This window comes from Conger conger, chromosome 6 (assembly GCF_963514075.1).
Source record: "Conger conger chromosome 6, fConCon1.1, whole genome shotgun sequence".
Lineage (NCBI taxonomy): Eukaryota > Metazoa > Chordata > Actinopteri > Anguilliformes > Congridae > Conger > Conger conger.
Window position 1 is genome coordinate 32070302 of NC_083765.1, and position 24468 is coordinate 32094769.

Genomic DNA, 24468 nt, shown 5'->3' on the forward strand with positions numbered 1-24468 from the left:
TTTACTTTTATATTAAGATTCATGTGAAAGTCATAAGATAAATTAAACATATCAGAATATACTGTTGTATTTTCCATCTTCATCAGAGCCTAGGTTAGACTGCATCGCTCATGTCAGTGAGAAAGTTGTAGTTCAGTGTCCAGAGAGCTTCAGAAGCGCAGAGACACTCACCTGCACATGATCTCGTGGGTGAGCAAAACACGGCACATCTCTGGGTTTTTGTCTTGGCCCTCGTATATGATTGCCTGTAAAAATAAAGGAAAGATGCGATTCATTAAAACTTACTCTATCTCACTACCTATTGCTACACACCACCTGTTGGCATTTCCTTATTAATTTCACTCAACAGTATCCTCGTAAATTGCGATAGATATAGTGACAGACTTAAAAGGTACAAGGACTGACCTACTTTCAGTGGTTTACCTTATAATTAGGAAACCACATGCACCTTGAAATGAAATATAAGCTCCCTGAAATGAAATCAGAAAGTGTCTGAAAATTAACCCCCGGCGTACCAATCTATGTCCAATCAAGCACTTTCCCTGGGTTTAACTTTCTCACATGGACCGTTTCTTTCCAAGACATATGAACAAGGGGTGCCACCACTTAAAACACACATGAAGGAAACAGCCCAAGACGGCCATTTTCCCATTGATTTCTGTTACTCCGTGGAGGGAGGCCACTTCATAGCCATCCATCACAGAGCAATCTCAGTAGGACATGAAGAAGGATGATAACTACATATTAACAGGGAGAAGAAATGTATTTTCTCCCTCATCTTCACACCCCGAGGGCCCTGGTTGGTGGAGGCGGAGATGTGGGGGTGCACAACCAACCCCCCTGTGGTCAGTTGGTCACATGAAGTTGACTGGTTCCCTCCGGGGAACGATATTTTTTCTGATAACGACCACTTTTGCATTATTGATCCCATGGTTGTGAAGGCCTCTCTTCCTTATTAAGAACTTCCAATTTCACCAGAGGGATGGGAACAGGAGGGGGAGGGGGGCCGAGCGGGGTCGATAATATTCATATGTAACGGCTGTATCTGTCAATGGCGAGAGTCGCGACGTGGAGGAATGGTCGGGCGGCCTGCGTTTTCCAGAAACGCATGCTACAGGGATGGGACATTACAGATGATATACTCCCTTACTTTATTATTTCAGAGGGTGATTCAAATATCTCAGCCCTTAATGATTCGATTTATTACAAGTGATTCTAAATATAAGATTGGTCCGTGTCTGTACATTTTCTTCTAATAAAATAAAGTATCTACATGATCCTTCATTAGCGGGAACTGTGACAAAACCTGAGAAAATGGCTTGAGTTCATCAGCTTAGTGACTGTCTTCCCTGCCCTTACCACTTTGTTACAAGAAAAATAGCATAATGTTTAAGCTCATATACAAAGTAAAAATAGTATACATAGTATGTCATCTACAGTAAAACACATTCATTCCAACAATGTGGGATTTGGTGCATGGCATTCCCACCGGAATAGCGATGGGAATGAAATAAATTGTCTGTGTGAAAGAAATTAAAGTTGTACGTCGTCCATTTCTGCAGGTTTGTCGGTCGTCTTCACAGCATTCACACCGCCATGCTCACAGGTCCGTACACGGGGCCGCTGTGTGCCGCCGTGATGTTGAAAGGCTCTTCCGTTCCTGGGATTATCAGGGCACACTTACGCGCACGAATCCTCCACTCAAGCACCTGGGAGACCTATAGCTCAGAGGCAGCCAGTGACATGGGGCTAGAGGTTCATCAGAGCCAGAGAGAGTGCACACAACCCTCAGACCCAGCACACTCTACCAGCTCTCTCCCATTAACTCTGTACCGAAGCGGAGAGGGTTTCTAACTGCGGAAGTGCTTGTGTCGGGGCGGGCTGTCCATTTTGTCTGTGAAAAGCACCAGCAGTGGGTTCAGCCCATGACTGGAGTGGCACTGTGGAATGCAGAGGGGGTCTTAGGCTACACCGCAGTGGTGCACTGGGGAAGGGGCACAGCACAGAGAAGACTGTAGTAAATACATGCACCCCCGCCCGTGAATACGCTGCGTGAGCCGTACCATACGTACGCGCGCCAGGCTTGTCAATCAGTGGGACAGAGAGGAGAATCGCTCCGTTGCTACAGTCGGGCATTACTGACTCCGGCGGGTGGCAGCTGCAGCCGGATTAAAGGCTATCGATTGGCCCGTAGGGGGCGGGCGCTTTGTGGCGCACAGGGGTGCCACGTCGATTCCTGACGGGCTGACATGGAGCAGTGCGAGCGGAGCTGGGACAGGGAGCGGGGGGGGGGACGCCAGGCTGACTGACTGTTTTGGAGAAGTTCTGTGAAACTACCACTAATGCTGTTGGCCCCGACTAGTATCAGCTGACATCAACTCAGGCTGCGACGGACAGAGTGCAGCTTGAAGCCCGAACCGCTTTCATGCAGCACACTGCACTGCTGTGACATCCAGCGATGACCAGCTCGAAATCACCAGCTTCCAGCAGATTCAAAACATAGCCTGAGCTGGCCAAAACATGTTGAAGCTGGTCTGAGGTGGTGAACAGGCTAGCAAGTGTTTAAAAAAAGCTTTTTTACCTTCGAGCTGCAATCTAAAAATGCAAACATGCCGTGTCCTTAACAAACAAGTGTTTAATTGAACGTAAGAAATCCCAAGGAAATCACTGGCCACGCTCTAGTGAATTCTGAAGGACTTCATAGGTTCATTTCTTGATTCTAAAAGTTCCTTTGAGGACCTCATTGGTTCGTTAACATGTCCCTGTGGAAGCCATTCTGTATCACAAAGGGCATTCCCTCCCCTCATAGAGATCACTAAGAATAATTACAGCTCTGATGAGCAATGATAAAATGGCAAGGTGTTTACTTCCCAAGCAACACTCAGTGAGCACTTTATTAGGTATTTATTAGACTTTTTTACTTATCGGTCTTCTGCTGCTGTAGCATATCCACTTAAGAAGTTTGATACGTTGTGTGTTCAGAGATGCTCTTCTGCATACCACTGTTGTAATGTGTGGTTATTTGCGCTACTGTCACCTTCCTGTCAGCTTTGACCAGTCTGGCCCATCTCCTCTAACCTTTCTCACAGAACTGCTGCTCACTGGATGTATTTTGTTTTTTGCACCATTCTCTGTAAACTCTAGAGACTGTTATGTGTGAAAATCCCAGGAGATCAGAAGTTTCTGAGATAATCAAACCACCCTGTCTGGCACCAACGAGCAATCCACAGTCAAAGTCACTTAGATCACATTTATTCCCCATTCTGACATTCAGTCAGAAAAACTGCTGAAGCTCTTGACCATGCTTGCATGATTTTATGCATTTAGTTGCTGCCACATGATTGGCTGATGACGTATTTGCATTAACAAATAGTTACACCATTAGCTGGTGTACAGGTCTCCCTAATAAAGCGCTCACTGAGTGAATACACCCTTGTTGTTTTCTTCCATTGCAAAGGTTATTTCAGTGTAACTTTACCAGCTTTTGACAGTTCCTGTCACGTGAAATAACACATCATTATTTAAGGTGACCTCCCCTTAGGCATCGCATACTGTTGTGATCAGCAATGTGATCAGAATAAAGACAACATATTCTGGAATGAAATCAAAATGCCAAGTCCATCTGTCACTCATAAATGACAAGCTTGACATTTCATGCACCCTGTGCAATATCACAAATGCACATTGCTTTATCGCAGCTAAGCTTTATGTAAGCAATGTTTTTCAGTCCAAATGAAGGTGTTTCTCAGCCTTTCTTGAAGATTTAAAGGTGTTTCATTCAGTGGAAATGAGAGAATGAGTTGAATTCACTGTAATTTAATTTAACTGTACAATACAATTGTATTGAATTGAACCAATCTAGGTATTTGTATTGCTTTCCTAGTCTGCTGAAGGTTAAAACTAAATAAATAAATAAATCATCAGATATTAATATACCACACAAATACTGCATTTACAGTCCAGGAATTTGGTTAGAATTGAGTCACAGTAATTCACTGCAAACTGCTTATTAACTTATCATCCTGAAAGACACCATCCAACCAGACTCTAGTTCCTATACCTTGGTCCTCAGCAAGCAAGCTCTCTCAGCTTATTTGGGGAGCTGAGAATAACACAATGCTGCTTTGACATACTTTCACACTTTCAGTCTCCTTTTTAGTATCCGCAGCAACGCCCCCTCCCCCTCCCCACCCAGAAATGGCTGGCTGAGTAAGCCTGCCTTCGTATGCCAACCAGGCCCCCATAGCCTCGCTGACAGGGTAGGTCAGGCGTGGCAGGGGCCAAGAGAGCATGTCCTCTGGGGGGCGCCACACACTCACACCCTCTAGGAGGCTGGAGGTTAGTAGCGCAAGGCAGGTTATGGTGAAGACCTCTCATTTTTACTGGCCCCTTCTCATAGGCCCTGCTCATAGGCTCTGGTCGTCCAGCGTGGCAACTTCTAGAGTTTCCTTGGCTAAATCGCAGCCCCCACAGAGATTTGGTTAATCCCATACATGCACACATAATACAATGTTCAGTGTTAAATCAACTCTTACAGAGTAAATTTCACTCTAATGGAGTCATTTTGGCTCTGTTTGACTCATATAAACTCTGTTTGAGATGATTTAACACTGAACATTGTATTATGTGTGCATGTATGGGACATTTTACTGTGAGCTCAGTTGGGGAAGCTAGCTTGAAAACCAATGAAACAAACATGGGAAATAAGGGAGACTAAGTGAGTACGCAACCATGTACGCCTCTGAGGCAGGATGGAAGACCAACACCATGGGAGGGCTGAAAATCAACGACAGGTACACGGTGTTCGCTTTGTCTTTATCGACTGCCCTGCAAACGAGGCACCAGCACTGGGAGTTTATTTATGGAATGCACGTGGGACAGAAGACATCCTGATTTGTCATTGTTCACCATCACAATAAACACGCGGGCAGCACGTACACTTCTGCATTGTCGGTCAGCCCCAAGAGACTCTTTCACCCCGTACTAAGGTGTACCCCGTGTGCATGTACACACAAGGCACAGGAATTAATCTAGCTCCCTCACCTGCCACCCATACTGCTACTGCTTTTGTGTCGGTTGATCATCCTGCCGAGTACATGTTTACATTTTTTCTTTTACATATTTTGTATTTTCAGCAAACAGACTCCTGATGTGGTGGAAACAGCGGCGTTCTTACCTGCTTGGTCATGGAGTCGATGAGCCGAACGTACAGATCCTGTTCTGTCCTGATGCCTACAGAGAGAGCGAACACGTTAAAATCAATAGCAACTGCCAAGCACTCAACAGCTTCTCCACACAGCGCTGGGTGTAATAGAAACCAATTTAAATGCATTCAAGTCTGCCTGCGACTTTTCTCCTTTCACACGAGCAGTCGGGAAACTACGTTCATGACACAGATAAAAAGTGTTGTCTTACGGGGTAGTAGTAATTTCCATAGACTTCTTTGCATGGCCCAGTATTTTTGAGTTCTTGAAGGAGAGTCTCTGATTTAAGTGTTAAATACACTCATAGGACTAATTGTTTTTTCTATCCAGTCCTGATTCTTTGTAATGGCACATTGGATGAATTAGATATGCAATTTTGTGAAATTAATAGAATGCTCATCTAATGGCAATTTGGTTCTCACAGTACAGATGGAAAATGAGCTATAAAGAATACATTTGTTTCTAGAAATTAGTCATGACCTTTTCATGTTTGCAATGTGTTTACAACCTTCGGAACAATCGTCCCCGGTGTACAGGTTGCAATCTTCTTTTCAGCCAGTCAGTTGGGCAAAATAAATAATAAAAACAAAATAATTTGTCCGTGGCTGTTTATCACTGCCGGGATCTTTACACCCCTCCCTCCAATCATCCTATTCCCTCAAGACAACTAGAGCCGAGAATGTAGAGGCTAATGAAGTATCAGTGATTATTGCCTTCCCTCGTTTGCTCCATAATGCAGCATTACAGATTCATAAAGTAAGGATGATGCAGAAATAGACGCTGAAGAACGGCTGATTGAGCGGAGGAGAGCAGCGAGTTACTGTCTCACTCCAGTGTCTCTGGTAACGACCTGTTTTTAAATGGCGTAATGTACCTGCCACTGTTTTTTTCCTACATAGGCACAAGGGATGTTCACAATTAACCTGTTCACAGATTAATCCGTTAGCGCTGCCTTTACAGCAATGCTTAATGACTGCATAAACATATAGCAGAAAAAACATTATTAATTCCAGTTAATTCACACTATGTTCAAATTCGCACACCTGGGCATCCAATAAATTGTTTTTATTATATATAATGAGCAATTCTGTAGTTATAAGTGCTTTGACTACAGTTATTACTTGATAATGTTAACTGAGAAGTATCAAAATGTGACGCTTTTCTGTTTGCCTCATAAGTAAATTAATTTGTAAATGCACAATATGATATAAACATTCATTAGTGGACTGGGCTATAACCTTTAACAACACATAAGGTCAACTGACTGAGATTTAAATCCGTAACTGCATCCCTCAACAAGACATTTTAAACCTCCTAAAATGTAAATGTTTACAAGCATTGGTCTGATATCAGATCGCATTTGTTGGACAAACACAAAATGTATTTATTTGTAGTTATTATCAGTAACAACTGGATTTTGCCCCAGCTGAACTTAATTTAACCAACAAATTTAAATATGTGAAAGATTTGCTGCTTAATCTTAACCATAAAATATTTTATGAGATTTATTATGAGAATTATCTTTCTCTTTGATGAGTGCTCTCTTTACACCGCGCTGTTGAAATGTCATCAACAGAACTGTTCCGCCTCACCGTTGCTGTAGAGCAGCTGCAGCCGATAGTGAATCCCGTTGTTAGTCTTCTCCCCATTATACTCCTGGAAAAGACAAAGAGAAACACCCATTACGGCTCTTTAATTCCCCCAGCTCCAGCCACCTCCCAGAATGATGTCATCATTAAGTGCAGTCTGATGGGACCAGAGGAGGATATGTGCAGGTCGGTCTGTTAGCTTGTGTGATGGCATCAGCATATGTAATAGGTTCGCATTACGATTTCTCGGTAAAACAACAGAATCTCTGGTGACGCTCGGGCAAATTATTCCCACTTTTCCTGAGGAATGATGTGACAGAAATAATCCATGTTTTAGCTATATTAAGGTTAAATTAACTATGCCATTGAGAAAACCGAAAATCTTGTAGGTGGTCGACCAGCATTCAAACCTACAGCACCAATTGCCTTGGCACATTTAAAGATTATGTTACAGACACCACACATTTCATTGAAAAGAAGCCCTCCGGTGACACAGATAAAAAGTGTTGTCTTACGGGCTAATAGTAATTTCCATAGACTTCTTTGCATGGCCCAGTATTTTTTAGTTCTTGAAGGAGAGTCTCTGATATAAGTAATAAATACACTCATACACTCAAAATGTATTATGCCATTGAAAAAACAGAAAATCTTTAGGTCGTCGACCAGCATTCAAACCTACAGCACCAATTGCCTTGGCACATTTAAAGATTATGTTACAGACACCACACATTTCATAAAAAAGAAGCCCCTGAGTGACAGACAATACAAAATGAGAAATTCAGTACCACTACACACAAATCTAAGGTGCATTTCCCTGACTTTTGATGAGCTGAACAGTCCTCTTTTGCCCCAAGATAGGTGCTAGAACACACTCGCGTACCACACCACAGAGTTCCAGCTGCACTCTGGGATTTCCAGCCTCCGGTTTCACCCCTGTGGAGGACCAAGCAAAGTTTGCCATTGTGTTTTGGCAGAGGCCCAGGGCGGAGCTGGAGGGGTCATAGAGGCACAGACAACTGTGACCTGGCAGGGCAAAATGGAGGCTCTCTCTGTGCCAGCTGGCTGTGCTCCCAATAACATCCATAGCTCCCCTGACCTTTTTCATTCTCAAAAAAATAAAAACTCCACTGCTAATTCAGGCAGGAGGGAAAGTGGGGCTCCAATTTTTCACAGCCAGATCCGGGACACAGATAAGAAATGTAGGAAATGGTGGATAATGTAACTTCAAGTCACCACAAAATCTTCCTGTCTGTTGATTTGGCCCTTCTTTGGTTAAATGTTTCATAATGATTCATTCTGTTCATGGTGAAATAAAATGTATATTGCTCTCTCTTTAAGAATTGCTTCATAAGATGCAGTTTCTGGGTGGGTGATGTTTATTCAGCTACTAATATAGAGGTGTGGTGTGCTGCTTAAAACGTCATTAATGACATAACAGAACAGATATGCAGAACTGCCCACCCTACTGCCACAAGCAGGCACATTAAATAAGCCAGCAACATTTGGTCGAATTTAGTGCGATCTGGCCTCTGAGGGACGTTCTTTGAATGTTACTAGAGGAAACGAGGATGTACCAATAGCGCAAGCATTCAGAAAGCTGACAGACATTGCACACACTGAAATATGGGTCAGCGAGTTGCAACTGAAATGTTGCAATCAGCAATACTCCCTCAATCTTTTCCATTCAGTTTTAGCTTTGTGTTCTCTGCACATCACACATAATGCTTGTTGTGTTTGTATTTGGAAACCAGTTGCTGATGATGATAAAACTAGCATGGCCACTACAGTTAGCATACTGGAGCTGCAATGCCTCTCCATTCACTCACCCTTCACAAAGGACAACATGCTGTTGAAACTATTTTTCGAAGGTCAATTAGAGTCCATCGTCAACTTATCATTTCTTTGCACATAAATAGCAAAATATGAAAACATCTGAAAAAAATTTTTACATAACTTTTTTACTGTGGGCCTTAAATGATTTCACAAAAGAAAGTTGTGTAAGACATAATGGAACCTGTCTGTACAGTGACACTGCTGGCTTTAGTTCTGTGGTACAATTTCTTTCACCACAAGCATTGAGCAGACATTTACAACTATTTAGCAACCCTGGAATAATAATTATGGCAAAAGAAATTACATTAGACTCATGTGCCTGTTATTGCACACTCCTGTAACTGTGACTTGAAATTCTCTCTACAATAAGAAATGAACACCAAATGGAACTGAAAAACAATCCTGCAAAACAACATGCAACTAATGTCAAAAATAAAATGTAAACTGTAATTGTATTTTCCCATATATAAATACTGTATATGAACTATACTCTTAAAACACTGAAGAAAAATAAACCATAGTATCAGTAATGCATATGAGTCAAAATATGCATCTTTTGTTTGACTTAAATAACTACACATATACACTGAGCAGATATAATATACCTTGTGACAAACTGTGTGTACCATTCACCCTGTAGCTACACATGCGGAACAGACCCTGTTGCTTGAATAAATCATCTAAACAGACATTGATTACATCCAGAGGAGGCTCTGTGCTAAGCAGCAGGTGTGAGGCTCTACTGTGTATGAGCTATGGATTTCGACCTAGCAAAACCATCAGCAGTAGCACACAAGCTAGCTCACTGGTGGAGTGAACCATAGGTAACAAAACATAAGCAGTGCAGATGGGGTTCAATGTGAAAAGGCTTCCATTTTAGTTTTAGCTGACTTCTGTTCAATGAGAGAAGAGAGAAGGAGCTGTACGGCAATAAGCTCACGCAGATACAGTCTGGAGTATCACCACTGCACTCATGCTCACCCCTTCGGACTACGGTGTACTGCACTGAAAAAAGACTCGCAAAGCACATGCTGCAGTGGTTAGAGCGCTGGGGGTTGCCAGTTCAAATCCCAGCAGGACTGTTGCGGTTTCCTGTGAGCGAGGCCTTTCACCTGGACCCCTTCAGCAAAAACACAGCTGTCTGAATGCGCCACTAGGCGCTCTGTGTGAAACAGTGGCAGCGAGCATTGCTACGGACGAGGTGTTTCACGGCAGCGGTAGACGGGCCTTACTTTGTCCTTCTCCACGAAGTCCACGTAGGAGGTCCTCTCAATCTCCACAGGCTGGCCCTGCCGGTCGTACAGCGCCAGGACGAAGTGGAAGAAGTTGGATTTGCGAAGGTTCGAGGGCGGCTGCTTCTCGTAGTGGGCCCGGGCCAAGCCCACTCCACTGCAGGGGGGAAAGAGAGAGAGAGAGAGAGAGAGAGAGAGAGAGAGAGAGAGAGAGAAATAGTCAGTGCATGACTCATTCATACTCACATTTATACTTGTTGTCTTGTTCCACATTTAGCAAAGAGAAAACTTGTCTGGGAACAAACTCAGAGCCCCCCCCCCCCCTTCTCCTAAGCAGCTTGTCTGTCAAATCCATGTCCGCTGGTTCACCCTCCTCAGGGGACAGCGGGAAACACCTCCATCGATGCTCTCTCTTTTCACCATCGATTTAGTGACAAAAGCAGCACTCGGGCTGACAGAGACTGAGGGGCCATGTTCAGACACAGGTGCCAACGAGCCACCAAAACTCCCTCTACTTTCAGACCACCCTGCTATGGGTTTACTATGAATGGTCCACAGCGGGCATGGCAATGTGATATGAATAGCTGTAATGAAAATATGTCAACTGATCAAAATGAAGTATGAACTACTATTAATGAGATAGAGGCAGTGGGATATTTCTGCCACTATTCTAAGATAAGACTACACAGCACAGTCAGGAGCACTGCCAAACTAAAGCAGTTTTATACTCCCGCGTCCCCAGTGTCAACCCCCTTTCAGTTACCCCATGTTACTCATTTAGATGTACTGCAATGGGTACAAGATAGCACCACAAACTTTTATATGGTCTCCTGTGATATTCCGTCACTCTGTCATTTTCTGTCAACCCCGAATATGACTGGTTCCTTTTTCCCTTAGCTCTGCCCTTGGCTCAGCAAGCTATACGAGCCCCTAATGGTGTGTTGAGTGGAAGGTGAGGTTGCCAGTATGAAACCAGCAATAAAAAACCCACTGCGGTCACAGCAACAGCCGAGGAAGCCAGAGAGCGGAGCAGAATTACTGGCTCGGTCTGCTTTCTGTTATGCGATCTCTTTGATCACAACACGAGGAGAAAGCTCACAAAATAACAATCGATGGTGAGCAGATCAGACTAAGATGATTTGAATGAGGCTAGAATGAGGCTGCAACTGCGGCCATTTGGCAACATTTGGGGAATTTACGGTAATCTAAATGTGGATGAGGAGGAGAAGGAGGAGGAGAAGGAGGGGGAGGAGGGGGAGGAGGAAGAGGGCAGAGGAAGGAAGTGAAATAAAAACGGGTATGGCTGCCTAACAATCACCGATACCTCCACTACAGGAGACACCACCGAACAGAGCCTCTGAACTGGTGTTATAGTAATATACTGTAATTATTTTCCTTGTGAACTGAGATACAGTAAGTCTCCAGAAGTTTCTTTCTCCACAACTTGTACAACTTGTGTCTTGCAACTTGTGTCTTTTATGCCCCACAAGTTCCGGTCAGGATGGTTTTCATGTTCAGATATAAACACACAATGATTCCTTTGTTATTGATTCTTAAATGGCACATTTCCCCAACATCTTTTTCCTCATCGTCCCACTATATCTGTACAGAAGCATCATTAGATATACCATAGATACTTTTTTGATATTCAGATTTGACACTTTATATAGCTATAATGGATGGTAGAGCTTGAAACGGCTGCAGATATTTCGGTCCGGCCCTACGTGAGCCTGTGTTTGTTTCAGCCTGAGCCCGACCAGAGCCTGAGTGTTGCCTCCCGGCTTGAACCTGCCTTTAATAAGTGTGTCAGTACAGTACGGTGCAAGGCAGCAGGCTCGAGCAGTATGCCGTTGTAACTTTGATGTTCTCCTTTTTTACGGCTAGCAGGGCATCGCTGTATTTGCATTTTATGAACCCCACGATTTCATTTGCAACTCAATCAAAAACCATGTAAAAGTTTGTTGAGAAACAGGATTTCTTTTTTCTCACTGGCTCTGAGGTATCCATTGAGGCACCCATTAAGGTGAGCATATACCTGAGCTTAGATTAGCTTGCCTACAACCAGCTCACACGGCTCTTTGCACTCAAAATCTAAAGGGATCCATTAAGCCTTACCCCAAATGAGCCTGATATAAAACAACAGAATTAGGGGCCAAACTGACCCAACCCCTCGGGTTCTGGTGGGGTTTTGTCAGGCTCGGGTGAGAATTACAAGCTCTAATTTTGGGTGTCTTGGATGGATTAAGCCATTTAAATTGCAATTATGACATTAATATTTCATAGCATGTTACACGAGAGGGAGCATGATCCATTGTTTTCATTTTCTCCTCCGCCATATTCTCCCAGACTGCAATGCATGTTTCTTCTGGGTTGAGGGCACAAGCGAAAGGCATTATGGGAGATATTTGAGTACGCTGAACAGGAAATTGCCAAAAACATTCATTTTTGCTTGAATAATTCTTATATAAAATTACATTTCGTAAGATTCAGTAAAAACTGCTGCTTAAACAATGCAAATGGCACCTACATAGATGGATATGGGTAACCCCCAAAACACATAACCCCACCAGAACTGACAACAGAACTGTTTGAAGAAGGTCACTACTTCATTCAAATACTGCATTTAGTAGGCAAAATCTAATAGTGAATATTTTGGACTTCAATGGACTTCAATTCGTTGTCATCCTTAAATTAAAGGCACAATAGCTGTCAAATGTCTCTGCAAAAAATCTCAGTGAAAGTCCTTATATAAATATACAAACTGGACTCTTTATTCTGGAAGCCAACAACTAAAAATATTTGTGAAAGCACTTCACTCCAAAAGCCAGTCATCACAATGACTCAGCGTAAACACTGCTGCATATTCAGGCAAAAAAAACATAAAAACACTACAAGCATGAGCAAGGTGTGTGAGTACATAAAAATAATTTTTCACAACTTACACAACTAGCTCATCAGCTGTAATCATTAGCAATCTGTTATTAGCTAACATACTGGGCCATATTTTAGTTAATTTGGTTAATTTGGTTGTTCATTTGCATTGTTCATTTAAAATATGGAATTATAGAATCATGGAATTTCTGTCAACATGACTAGTATTGTGGTCATCATTTTCATCTATGACCCCAATTAATAGCTCATTTCTAACCAATTGTTGAAGCTGTATTGTCAAATACCAGCACATATCATATAGATCACAGAACTTAATCTAGAATAGAGTGTATCTAGTGTAAGTACCAACAGATCAACTGCTAAATAAATATGCATTCTTGAGCCGCACATCTGATGAAAATTTCTTAGAAAAATGCATTTTCAAAAGTTACATTCATCAGTGCTGACCAAAGTCCAATCAGCATACAACGAACAACACATGTTTACAGAAATGCATTGGTGTATTTTTATGGATTTAGGCAGGAATAGGGACCCAATAACATCTGTACAAGTTGCCTCAAAAGAATGCTAACTCAGGTTTTTTTTTTTTTTAAGTGAATTGTCTTTTCTCTAATTTTACCAGTGTTCCAAATGATTTCCACTCTTAGCTTAAATAAATTAATTTAATTAAGCAAACAAAAACCTTAAGTGGTACATTTATTACCATAAAGTATGGTTTCATTAATTCTGATTATGTTAACAACTGCTTCCCTCATTAACATAATTGTACAAATGTTGTTTTTTTAGTAATGCTATGCCGGATAAGCAAACTGAAAGGAAGTGCGCAGACAGAATTTTTCACAGTGAGAACTATCAGCTCTGAAAGCTTGTTTTCATTATAATTTTAATTATTCTAATTGCAGCTGCAACCATTTATATGTTGGCAAACCAACCAGGAGAATAAAGCACTCAGTCTCATAAAAAAAATTGATGTTCCCACATTTTTTGTACAGATTGCATCTGTAAATCAGTGAAAAACAGACAGGCAAACAACAAATAAATAAAACAGCTGTTTCTGCCCACATCACGGCAGATGGGACATGACAGATTTCCATAGCCAACAGCTGAGAAAAACCGCACAAAACAACAGCCACACTTGCAGTGCATTATCACTATTAGCTCTGTTCCATAAGACTTGCATCATGTGCCTTCTTATAAAATGTGATACATGATACATGGATCTACTGATCTAGTGCATGAATGCGCTGCAATCGAATCCAGCAGCCACAAAATGCAATGCACAATCGTCCTCGAAATCGCTCACAGAAGGGAGGGATGCAGTCAGCCACACACCAGTGACCCCTGCTGGCTGAGCGAGTGAGCGCAGGCTAGTCCGTTCACTATCTTCCTCCCATTCATGTCTGTGTGAGCCCGGCTTGCGGACTGCTGAGAGGCAGAGATTGGCAACGCATGATTCGGAGGAGAGCATGTGCTTGTTTACGCTTTGCCAAATCGATGGTGGGGGCTGCACCAATGGTCACTGGCGAAAAACACGCTAGGCCGCTCCAAATTGGCAAAGAGGGGGGAGCATTCAAAAAATGACTCTCGTAAGCAAAAAAAAGAATTGATACCGTACCAAAACGTAGAAATAGACCAGAAAATACACACATAGAGGAATTCTATTCAGAAATACAGAAAGTCCCTGTGCAGCCTCGGTTATATGCCTGCTGTGGTTTAATTTAGTGTTGTTAGCGATAATTATGATAAATGAAAAAACTGGCCCAAGGCTACAGCTCATTCTGATGGATGCAGTGCCTTATACTATGTGACTTATAAACCTTATGACTTTTACTTGATCCCACTTACAAGATTTAGCGCATAGGAGACAGCGCAGAGGTGACAAAGCACACAGCAGCCACCACAGCAAGACAACACGGACCCAGCGATGCTGGGTACAGCCAGAGAACACTGCACCTCGGAAATTACAGTTCAGGTGACATGACGCATTTGGTTGAATTATCCGGATCATACAGCAAACTAACACTATAAAAGCTTGAGCTCTGTGTGTGGGGAGGATTGGGTGAGGGGGGTGCCCGCGGAAACCCCGGAGAGCAGCCCATCCTCTCTGCCTAGCAGGCCAGGTCCACGGGGGCATTAATCACAGGACTGATGGAGTGTGACCGGGAAGTCTTTAACGACTCCGGCCCGCTTGTTTCAAAAGAATGAATCGCCCGTCACAATTAATGAGCCAGACGCACGGCCGCCTTGTTTATACAAATGCGACACTTAAAAATCATCCACTGGCTGGCCACCAGCCACTGTTATTAATCAAATAAACAGCACTAAATCTTACGCCTGCTCTCTCTCTCTCTCTCTCTCTCTCTCGCTGTCTCTCTTTCCCTCCGCTGCTATCTCCCACCACGCATGCAGACTTGACTGAGGGAGAACACAAACGAAAGGGAGACTGTAATTCTTACCGGGTTACCCCTTATGCCTGACACAGAGGGGGAATCTCGAAGGGTGAGCATACGCAATAATTTCTGAGCTGATGTTAAAAAAGTCATTTTCTATTGCATGCACAAAATGGTTCTTTGGCTTGTCTACATAGATAAACCCATTTCAATTTTTTATGGAAACCTCTATCATAGGTGCGACGTGAAAGCTCCCAGACAAAGAAGCATTTTGCTCAGAAAAGAACCCGTTGACTAGATTGGTTTCTTCTATGGAATCTCATGGTTCTTTTGGGAGTGTATACATTAAGACATCATGTCAGTGTGAGTCAGTTATTTGCTTCCGTGTTTGTACTTGTATTTGTCCAGGCTGCGGGCTGAAGACATGACCAGGAGGTTTTGAGCACCTGCTCCAGTGGGAGTCATATCAGTTGTGATAAGGCAATGAGACCATGTCCATGTCTCAGATACCTTTAATCCCGTCCCATGAAACCAATATTTGCATTAAGAGCCGATTGCATATTTCCCCTGGGCTGGCTGAGGCTCTGTCAGTACAGACAGAAGAGACTGTCACACTGATGAGGTTAGAATCACAGTTCTTGTCAAAGCAGCATTTAGTGCTAAGTGCTACGAAAGAAAATCTACTCAAAAATATTGTAGGATATATCTGTAGGGTATTAATTAATACAAGGGTCAGAGGTTAGTTTAAATTAAAGTGTGAATGTTCCACAGGAGCACTTTCTAAAAATGACAGTAACACCTAAGGCTTCTTTTCTTAAGAATCTGACAAAACAAACACAGAAAATAACAACATGGTAAACTAAATAAATATGAGCGCATTGTTGTCAAGCTGAAAATATACTACCTTAAAAGGTGCTGTGGTATAAATTGAAAAAACACAACTTGCTCATGATCTTGTGAATATACGGACAATCAGAGTGATCAGAAAGTCGTTTTTACTGGGTAAAAGCAACATTTTTTTTACAACATTACAACAAAGTACAAAGAACAGAAAAACATACCAAAAAGTATATCAGGATTTTTTTTTTCTGTAGATAAACTTCCATGTAGCATCTACGCCAGTGAACACGGCCGTTAAAGTCACACAGTGAGAGGTCTTGCTATAGTACTGTTAGGTACAACACAGTACTGTGTATAAACTGTGGGCTTTGATTCAAATACAGCCTTGTAGTTTCTGCATGCCCGGTGAGGGCCTGCTCTCTCCCTTTAACACATCATTACTGCTGTCACTTTACCCACCTAGCTTTTCACTTTACTTCTGACAGCACAAAACAGTCATTAGCACTGAGCCTCTTAGCAGCTCAGAGTTTTGTTCAGGGCCTTGCCAGTGCAGAGGATGGTGGCATTGTACTTTCCCCGACTTCAAAAGGTAAGCTACCACTCCTGCAAGAAAGCCTGATTCATTCATTTTCTTCACACCCTAAGGTGTGTAGATATTACATGCTTTCTGAATGCTGAGAGTTTTCCTTATGTTTGACTGAGGCAAATTATGAATAAGATAATTTGTTTGTTTGTTTGTTTGTTTGTTTGTTCCTTGAACAAATTTTCATTAAGTTAAGTTACTTAAAGAGTTCTAATTGAACTTTGTTCACTCTGTAGCCGTTTAGTGTTAAAACATTGTTAGTGCCTTTCATTTTTCGAGGGTGACACAGTTCTGCCGTATTAGTTTGTGCTTCTTATATTCGCAATCAATAAGTTAATTTTGTTTCAATTCCTTATTTCCAACAGATAGAGTGCAGAAATAGTGAGCGGGAGTGAATCTGGGTCTGGTGCAAACCTAGACATTCTTTACAGTGGATTTTAAATACATGATACAGAAGGCCTGGATAGCACAACAGGTAGCTAAGGGGTCTGGGATTTTTGCTGACAGTCATGTCAATATGCAGTCGGTCTGACAATTAAGAAATGTCACAGGAGAGTATGGCTATATGTCTGAAAAGATCAAAGCCATGGGTACTTGAGGCACAACTCACCAAAGCTGAGTCTCAAAGATGAAGAATATGAAAATGGAGATGTATAGTCGTCTAAATCTGCAAGGCAGTGTAAGCCACAGGATTTCCCTCTGCTTGATTCAGCAAAACAAATGTGGCTGTATGTCTCTCAGCGTACTTTGTATTTTAAGCACAATGCTCGCCAGAAAGCCAGAGCCTAGTAATTCCACAATCTCCCACTTACTGTAAGTCGGTGCAACTGAAAACTGAAGGCTCTGGTGGCAGGGTGAACATCATTGTTAAATTATGAGACATGCCTTTATATTCTTCAATTAACTTTATTCAGTATTTTAGTATTTACCCAAAAAAGTACATAAAGACAAATTACTATCACAGAGATAAGTGCTCCATCCTACCACTTATCCTATCTCATATTGTTTATTTAAATGTCATATTTGCTTTGCACTCACACACACTTACAATATAGGATAGCACAAATCATAATAGAGGCACCTTTAAGTTTTTTAGAATTTCCAAGAGCACACAGCTGTTTTAATCATGAAAGGCTATTATGGGATGTACCTAAATGCTTCCAGCTAAGGTCTAATTTGTTAGTAATTTCAGCTAGACAAGCAATCACATTTTCGCAGATCCATATTATACTACGTAACTTGCTGAGCAAATTGCAGAGTATGAAAGTATGAAACAACAGTATCAGCGCTGTATATTCATGTGCCAGTATTTATTGGCAGTAATGACAGACATAAATGGAAAACAGGTGGCAGAGAAAGCTGTGATGCTCTGTTCTGAATGGGAACTATTGTTTGTACTTTAGCACTGATCCACTGTCAATACAGTGCAGAAATTAAAAAGTTTGCTATTTTTATCTTTACCATTTATATTAGTTTATTTTGAGAAATGCTATCCAAAAAACACAAAAAGAAAACATAGATATGGTTTTACTGACTGGATGTTTGGAGGTATTTCACTTCAAATGCATTGGTATTTAACAAAGTGACAAGGATAAACAATTAAAACACATTAAGCAATAACCGTTCACACTTTCCTTACCTAAGGGGGACATTTAATATAACCGGAGTTGGTTCTTAACTTTTAAACAGTCACTGTTATTGCACTTTTTGGTCACTGGTTTTTATGGTATCACTTAAAGTAAATGCACCCTGGCCTAAATATTTCCACTGCCAGCATATAACGCAAATCCTAAAACTGAATTTAAAGAATGTGGACAAATAAATATATATGAAATATAAAGGAATACATTCTGAACCCTCCATGTGGATGTGTTTTATTTGCACTGGGTTTCTGTGTTCACGGCCATTCTCTTCAGCAGACTGGCTGCAGCGACTCTTGCCCGTTTATCCATCTGTCACTCAAGGCACCAAACCCCGTAAACATTTAGGAGTATAATTAGGAGGCAGCAGCTGAGGCCATTATCAGCTCACCTGTACACTTCTAATGGGGTTAAGTTACAGGCGACGGGGCCTTCCAGACTGTGCTGACGAATGGTTCGCCCGTTCTGGCAGCTGCAGCAAAAAAACACTTATTTAAGCTTGGTATCTCCCTGTGTGCTTTGAGTGTACGCATTTTGCACATTAAAGAAGTCACCTGTTCTGCCATTTATATATTCAGGATATTGATATTGCCTTTTGACCAAGTAATGGTTATAACAATTTCCAGACTGTTAGGCAAGACAGTATAGTTTTTTGTTATTTTTTCACAGGAGAGCATTCACTTTGCAGACCAAAGAAAACATTGGCATCTTGTAGCCAGTGGTTAGCAGAGTCATCGGATTTGATTGACTGACACAGGCCCAGGAGTGCTCAAACATAAGCTATTTACCCTTGACATAGCAAACTCTAAATCCTTCACAAACTTGAGGATTTTATGACATATTGTCCTCCCATACAAATTGACAACAAATAATCCACATTGCCTACAGTTAATCTTAAAGCAAAAGTACTTTTTTATCCAAAAAAAGCACAAAAATTGTGTAAACAGTAGTGAAAAAAACAGTAGTACTGCCAGAAAAACCCTATTGAAAGTTAAGGCCGAACCACTTTGGGAGAAACTGAATCCGGGCCCAAAATGCAACACTCCGCAGGACCTTCCAGCCGGCCTGTGGCTTGGTGTGAGTTACAGGTCTGGCCAGGGAGCATGCCTCTATCCCTGGTGTACCCATATTTCTCTGTACACCCCTGCCTTCACCTCACCACAGAGACTCAGTGGGTGTGCGACGCACCACAAGGAAGCCAGATTCCACAGAACTGCATCAAAGAGCTCTGACAGACCTTTCAGCAGCCTGTTGCACACATTTAGGATGCACATTTCAGATTCCCATGATGCCCTTCTTCAGAAAAAGCCACATTCAGAACAGCGGTTGTGTTTGTGCATGAATTTACTAACTTGGAATTTTTGTCTACTTTTTACAATTTTTCGATGAAATTCTGGTGAAAAAGAAACACCCTTTCTTTTTGGCCAAAAAAATCACAGCCTGCAATACTGAGATTAGGGCTTGTTAAGTGTTTTTGGCACTACGCTAAAGATCTAATATTTTCTAAATCTTCCAGTGACATGAGAAATGCTGTCACGCTTCAGGAATGTCACAGAAACATTGGGAGAGCATTATGTATGAATCTGAAGTAGGCTGTATGTATTGGGTGTTTGCTGAATTTAATTATCAAGGAATCTTTAAACTTTCACTCCCTGTGGCCCTGTTTTTACATTCAACTGCCGGGGTCCATAAAATGGCTTCCGGGTAGATCTATTGTACAAACAAACATAATGCAATTTTTCAATGGTGAAGAAAGGGATGCACATGGTTTAATGGACAGCACAATCTAACCAATACTGTAATTTCTTACAAGATACTAGAAATCAGATTAGGATGCACATTTTCAATTAAAAAGTTAAATAGAAGTTGTATATATAGTCTATATATTATTATGGGGAAAGTAAGATGACCTTATGAATGAATTAAATGATATTGCAATTGTTTGTATTTCTATCTCTGCAATACCATGAAGTTGGATGAAAGGAGAACAAATGTATGAAAACCGAGAGTCCAGGCACACTTTACGAACTTCAAATCGTGTTGTTGAAAGATATTGTGGCATTAAGTGTGATTAGAAAATTAAAGCCAAACTGAATATTAACAATTGGTCAGAGAGAAATTGTACCTATAGACTAAAAAAAAAAACTAAAAGACAAGAGACCACTGCATTAACGCGAGTAAAAACCAATTGATCCATGTTAAACATTGATAAAATATTTGAATATATACGCAAAAGTATCAGTGTTTTGGGGATCTGGCTGTTGCACGTTACATCCCTGCATATGCTTACAGCCCGACATCTGCCACCTAATAGTCCCCGGTCGATAGCTTTTAAAGTGTTCAGTTAACATTAGAGAAACACGGAACTTCAGAACTATATTTTCTCCGAACACCCACGCAAGACACACATGTCATGAGAAATTAAGGCAGTGACTACTCAATATTATTTCTAAATATATCAGCGTTAATAAACAACAGTTATACAGTTATGCAGCTAGGCAGAAAATATTTGATTCATGCTTTGCAGTTTGCGCAACCACTCCACCAGGACTAAATATTTCAACGAGATGCTTTATCTAGCCACTTGGCTAATGTGCCACTCATGTCAAACATCGGGGTAATTCTCTTCAAGGGCAATAAGACAGATAAAACAGAAATTGCCTACATCATAGCAATGATTCTAAAGGCAAAATAGGTGATTTACACACCTAATAAAGGCAAAACTACCTACAGTACAGCATCAAACAAATTGTGCATCGAAGCCATGGGCACGGAGGTCAGATGATCGTTAGCCTGAATTAACTTCAATGGCCCTTAAAATGCATATTTAAAAACGTTAAATAAAGTGATCATTTAAAGAATGCTTATTTATGAACAATACAAAATGTTACAGCCTACTGTCACTCACAACAGTCAGTGGATAGAAACTGAAAAATAATGACAGATGCCCTGTGCTAGAGCAAGACAAAGTTCATCATGGCTCCTTCAACTTGTGCAAGAAATTTCACACATTACAGGCAACACTGGTCTTTTAGTCAGTATAAATATTGCCTAAATAAAACTTGGGCCTTGTCATTTGACCTTTTCAGTAATGAGCCACGATACTTAATTGTGCTACATAACATAACTGTTTTGTAAATTAGCCTGATGTATGTTTTAGATTATATAAAATATATGACACTATTTATACATAAATAATGTTTTTCTGTATATAAAATATGCATTCAATTCATAAAAATGTACATTCTGGATATATCTATCGCTGAAATGAAACGGGTGCAAGCAAACGAAATAAAGGCACGTCCACCTATGGCTTTGTAATGTAGGCTAATAAACGTTGCCAACTTTGGATCAGACTTTACAAGACGTAGCCAATGTGAAAAATCAGAGTTTCAGTTATTTGAATGGAATGAATACCATCCGAACAAACTTGCAATGATAAATATATATAATAATACAAGAACTGATTGGTGCTTTGTGAAATTTATATGGAGAAATACAGAATGCTTTTTGTAGTAGATATTCACGTTTGATTTTATATTGTTATTTGTCGATTTTGAAAAATAACAGATCTCTGTGCTTTTAAGAGCCATGGTGCAATGGGTGCAACTAATTACAATAACTCCACTTATTCTAATAAGAACACTGCACTTCATTTAAAACTGATAATGGCATGTCTATTTTCTCTAAAAACTGAACGTTTCTGTGGGATATCAATTTTGCTGAGGTATTATAATGTTCTTGATGTTACATAAATGCATGGCCCTATCACTCACATAATTTCAATTATGTGCTGTTACTGAACCCGCCCCTGAAGTTTAAAAGCGAGACTCATGTGTTAAAAAACTAATGGCGAATAAAAAAGGACGTAAACTAAAACATAGTGATGTTCTAATCCTGACCTCGCCCTCGTCGTCCGAAACAAAACGCTATTCCTTTGCAGTTTGTGTTGTCCTTCGAATCAGCGCTAATACTGTCATAGCGTGTCCAAGTGAATACGAGGAACCAACAAGGACTTTATTCAGTGAAAATACATCATAGCTGTGAACGGGACAACTTTTCTATCTGGCATTTACTTCAACTGAAATCGTTAACCGATCCGTTTGATATTTTTCTGCAAGCAGTAGAAGGCACCGTTGATCCGTAGGCTACCTTTCAATCTCGGGTAAAGTTTTCATCCATAGTAATAAACGCAGAAAGTGGCAATACAAATCATACGTCCATATGTTCTGTTTAAACTGCAGTAACCACATTGGGACACATTCAAATGGATATAGTCTTCGACAACTCGAATTCGAAAATACACCGCTCGTTTTTCGTTATTATTAAGCACCTTTTAAAAGTTTATCGTTAATGTTCAGTCTTAGGGCTTTACTATAGCCTACAAGCAAAACCCCCTCTAGTAGACTAGCTACATCGCTGACCTTTTACCAAGAGAGACAACACACAACGGTTTTCTCTCTCGTGCGCAGGCAGATTTGTATCATGTATTCCCTGTCATTTGCCAAACACTTCAGCACCTTCGCACGCGCCCTTGGTATTCAAATATATGATTACCTTTGAGCTGCGGTGTTCGCGTCCAGAATCCCCGCACTCTGCATCCACGAGCGGACCGGTGTCATGCCGCTGGTAAGGGGTTCTTCTTTCATGGTCAAAGCTCCCCGCGGGAGACTGTCTTGGATGGAGAACATGAAAATCGCCTTTTGTGTCTTTTCCTTAACACCAGTTCAAACTAAATAATCCTCCTTCGAGCACAAAACAAGGGCACCTGGATTAACAGGCAAAAACCAGCTGAGACGGGGTGAAAATCTCCTTCCAAAACGCAGCAAGGGGAACGATAGAGGTTCTTATCCAAAGACGGACTCTGTATCCCTTTGAGTTTTCTCCTGAAGTTAGATCCAAAACCAAGTTCAGTGGTTTCAAGATTAAATGGTCTCAAGTTAAAAGAGGGGGAGTGAAAGGGAAGCGTTAGAACCGTAAAGCATCTCAAAGGAGGATGATCAGCCAGGGTCTTGGACACCTTTTCGGTTCAGGGAAAAAGGGAGTGACTGAATTGGTTTAGAAGAAGAGAGAGAACATACGCGCACGGGATTGAGAAATGAAAAGTGGGGTAAAACAAGCGACCGCTTCAAAAAGGAGTAAAATGAAATGATTACCAAACAAGAGGCAGGGATGAACCAGGGAAGGCTAGTTCTCCCTGGGGAAAAGGGGGATTGGGTAGCAAGAAATCTCATCCCCTCCTCCCCGTCTCTTTATGCCTCCTCAGTCCCAGCGGATCGCACCTTCTCTCGGGTTCTCCAGCTCTCGGTTCTCGGGGGAGACACACTTGGACTTGGCAAGGGCGGAGACTCGTCCTTAAAAGGGATAAACATTTGGATATTAATGACCCAACTGGAATCCTATTGGAGGGAGTCATGGTGTACGTCATTTTTAAAATCCGCCGCACTAAATTCACATTATAACTAGAAGGAAACGTCAGAGCAAGAAGAATACTTCATGTGTGCATAATAACACATCAATGTATTATTGCAGCGCAGGCTAAAGGTTATTGTTTAACATTAAACATATGGGACGTTAGTTACCTTTTGTTTAAGAGGGAGTTTGAAATATGAGACAGAAGCATATTCTGTACAGCCTGGTCAAATAGTGGTGAATTTAGTCAGTAAAATCGCTTTATTGAATGTACGTTCTAGAAAATGCATTATTTACTGTGAGAATAAAATAAAATAAAAATGTAAATATAGATAAATAGCAAAAGGTTAGGCCTATTGTCAAAAGAGCGCGAGGAAGTAATAAACGGTCTCAGTTGCTGCTGCATCATTAGTAGGCCTAAATTAAAATAGCATTTTGTATCATTTGTCATTTGCCTAGTAGTTAATATAAGATTTGAATATATTCAATATTGCTTTGAATTGGAAATGTGACCAGTAGCCCACAGGCATCATTTTGTAAAAGCGGTGGTTACACTGTGTGGCTGATACAGGTAGTAAACGTAGCCTACGTTATTTAAAATCATTAGTCTATGCAATAGGTAAAAAGGTCCTGGTAATGCGAACCTGCAATCACTGGTTCAATGAGGTCACTCATTGCAAAACGTCCCTTATTGGAAAATGATAACGCACGAAAATAATCATTAATGGCATCCGCTATTCTTAACAAGAAGTGGTACGTAAAATGTGTGCAATAGCTACGCCTAGAATACCCATTCTATTTTCTGAATGTGACATTTTTAAATGTACGTTGGATTGAATTAATTTCACTCGTG

The 24468-nt window shown here is 41.2% G+C and overlaps 1 protein-coding gene across 3 annotated transcripts in view; it reads right to left on the bottom strand.

Annotated features, from left to right (window-relative positions):
- Nucleotides 1-23027, bottom strand: part of LOC133130213 (transcription factor COE3-like) — a 105661-nt gene extending 82634 nt beyond the window's left edge. For all 3 annotated transcript variants that reach the window (XM_061244607.1, XM_061244608.1, XM_061244606.1), the window contains exons 1-5: nucleotides 22761-23027; nucleotides 9859-10015; nucleotides 6797-6860; nucleotides 5177-5232; nucleotides 172-245 (exon numbers count right to left, since the gene is read on the bottom strand). In XM_061244607.1, the coding sequence (XP_061100591.1) occupies nucleotides 172-245; nucleotides 5177-5232; nucleotides 6797-6860; nucleotides 9859-10015; nucleotides 22761-22894 (485 nt within the window). In that variant the 5' untranslated portion in view covers nucleotides 22895-23027. The remainder of the gene's footprint in view (nucleotides 1-171; nucleotides 246-5176; nucleotides 5233-6796; nucleotides 6861-9858; nucleotides 10016-22760) is intronic.
- Nucleotides 23028-24468: the final 1441 nt, after the last annotated feature.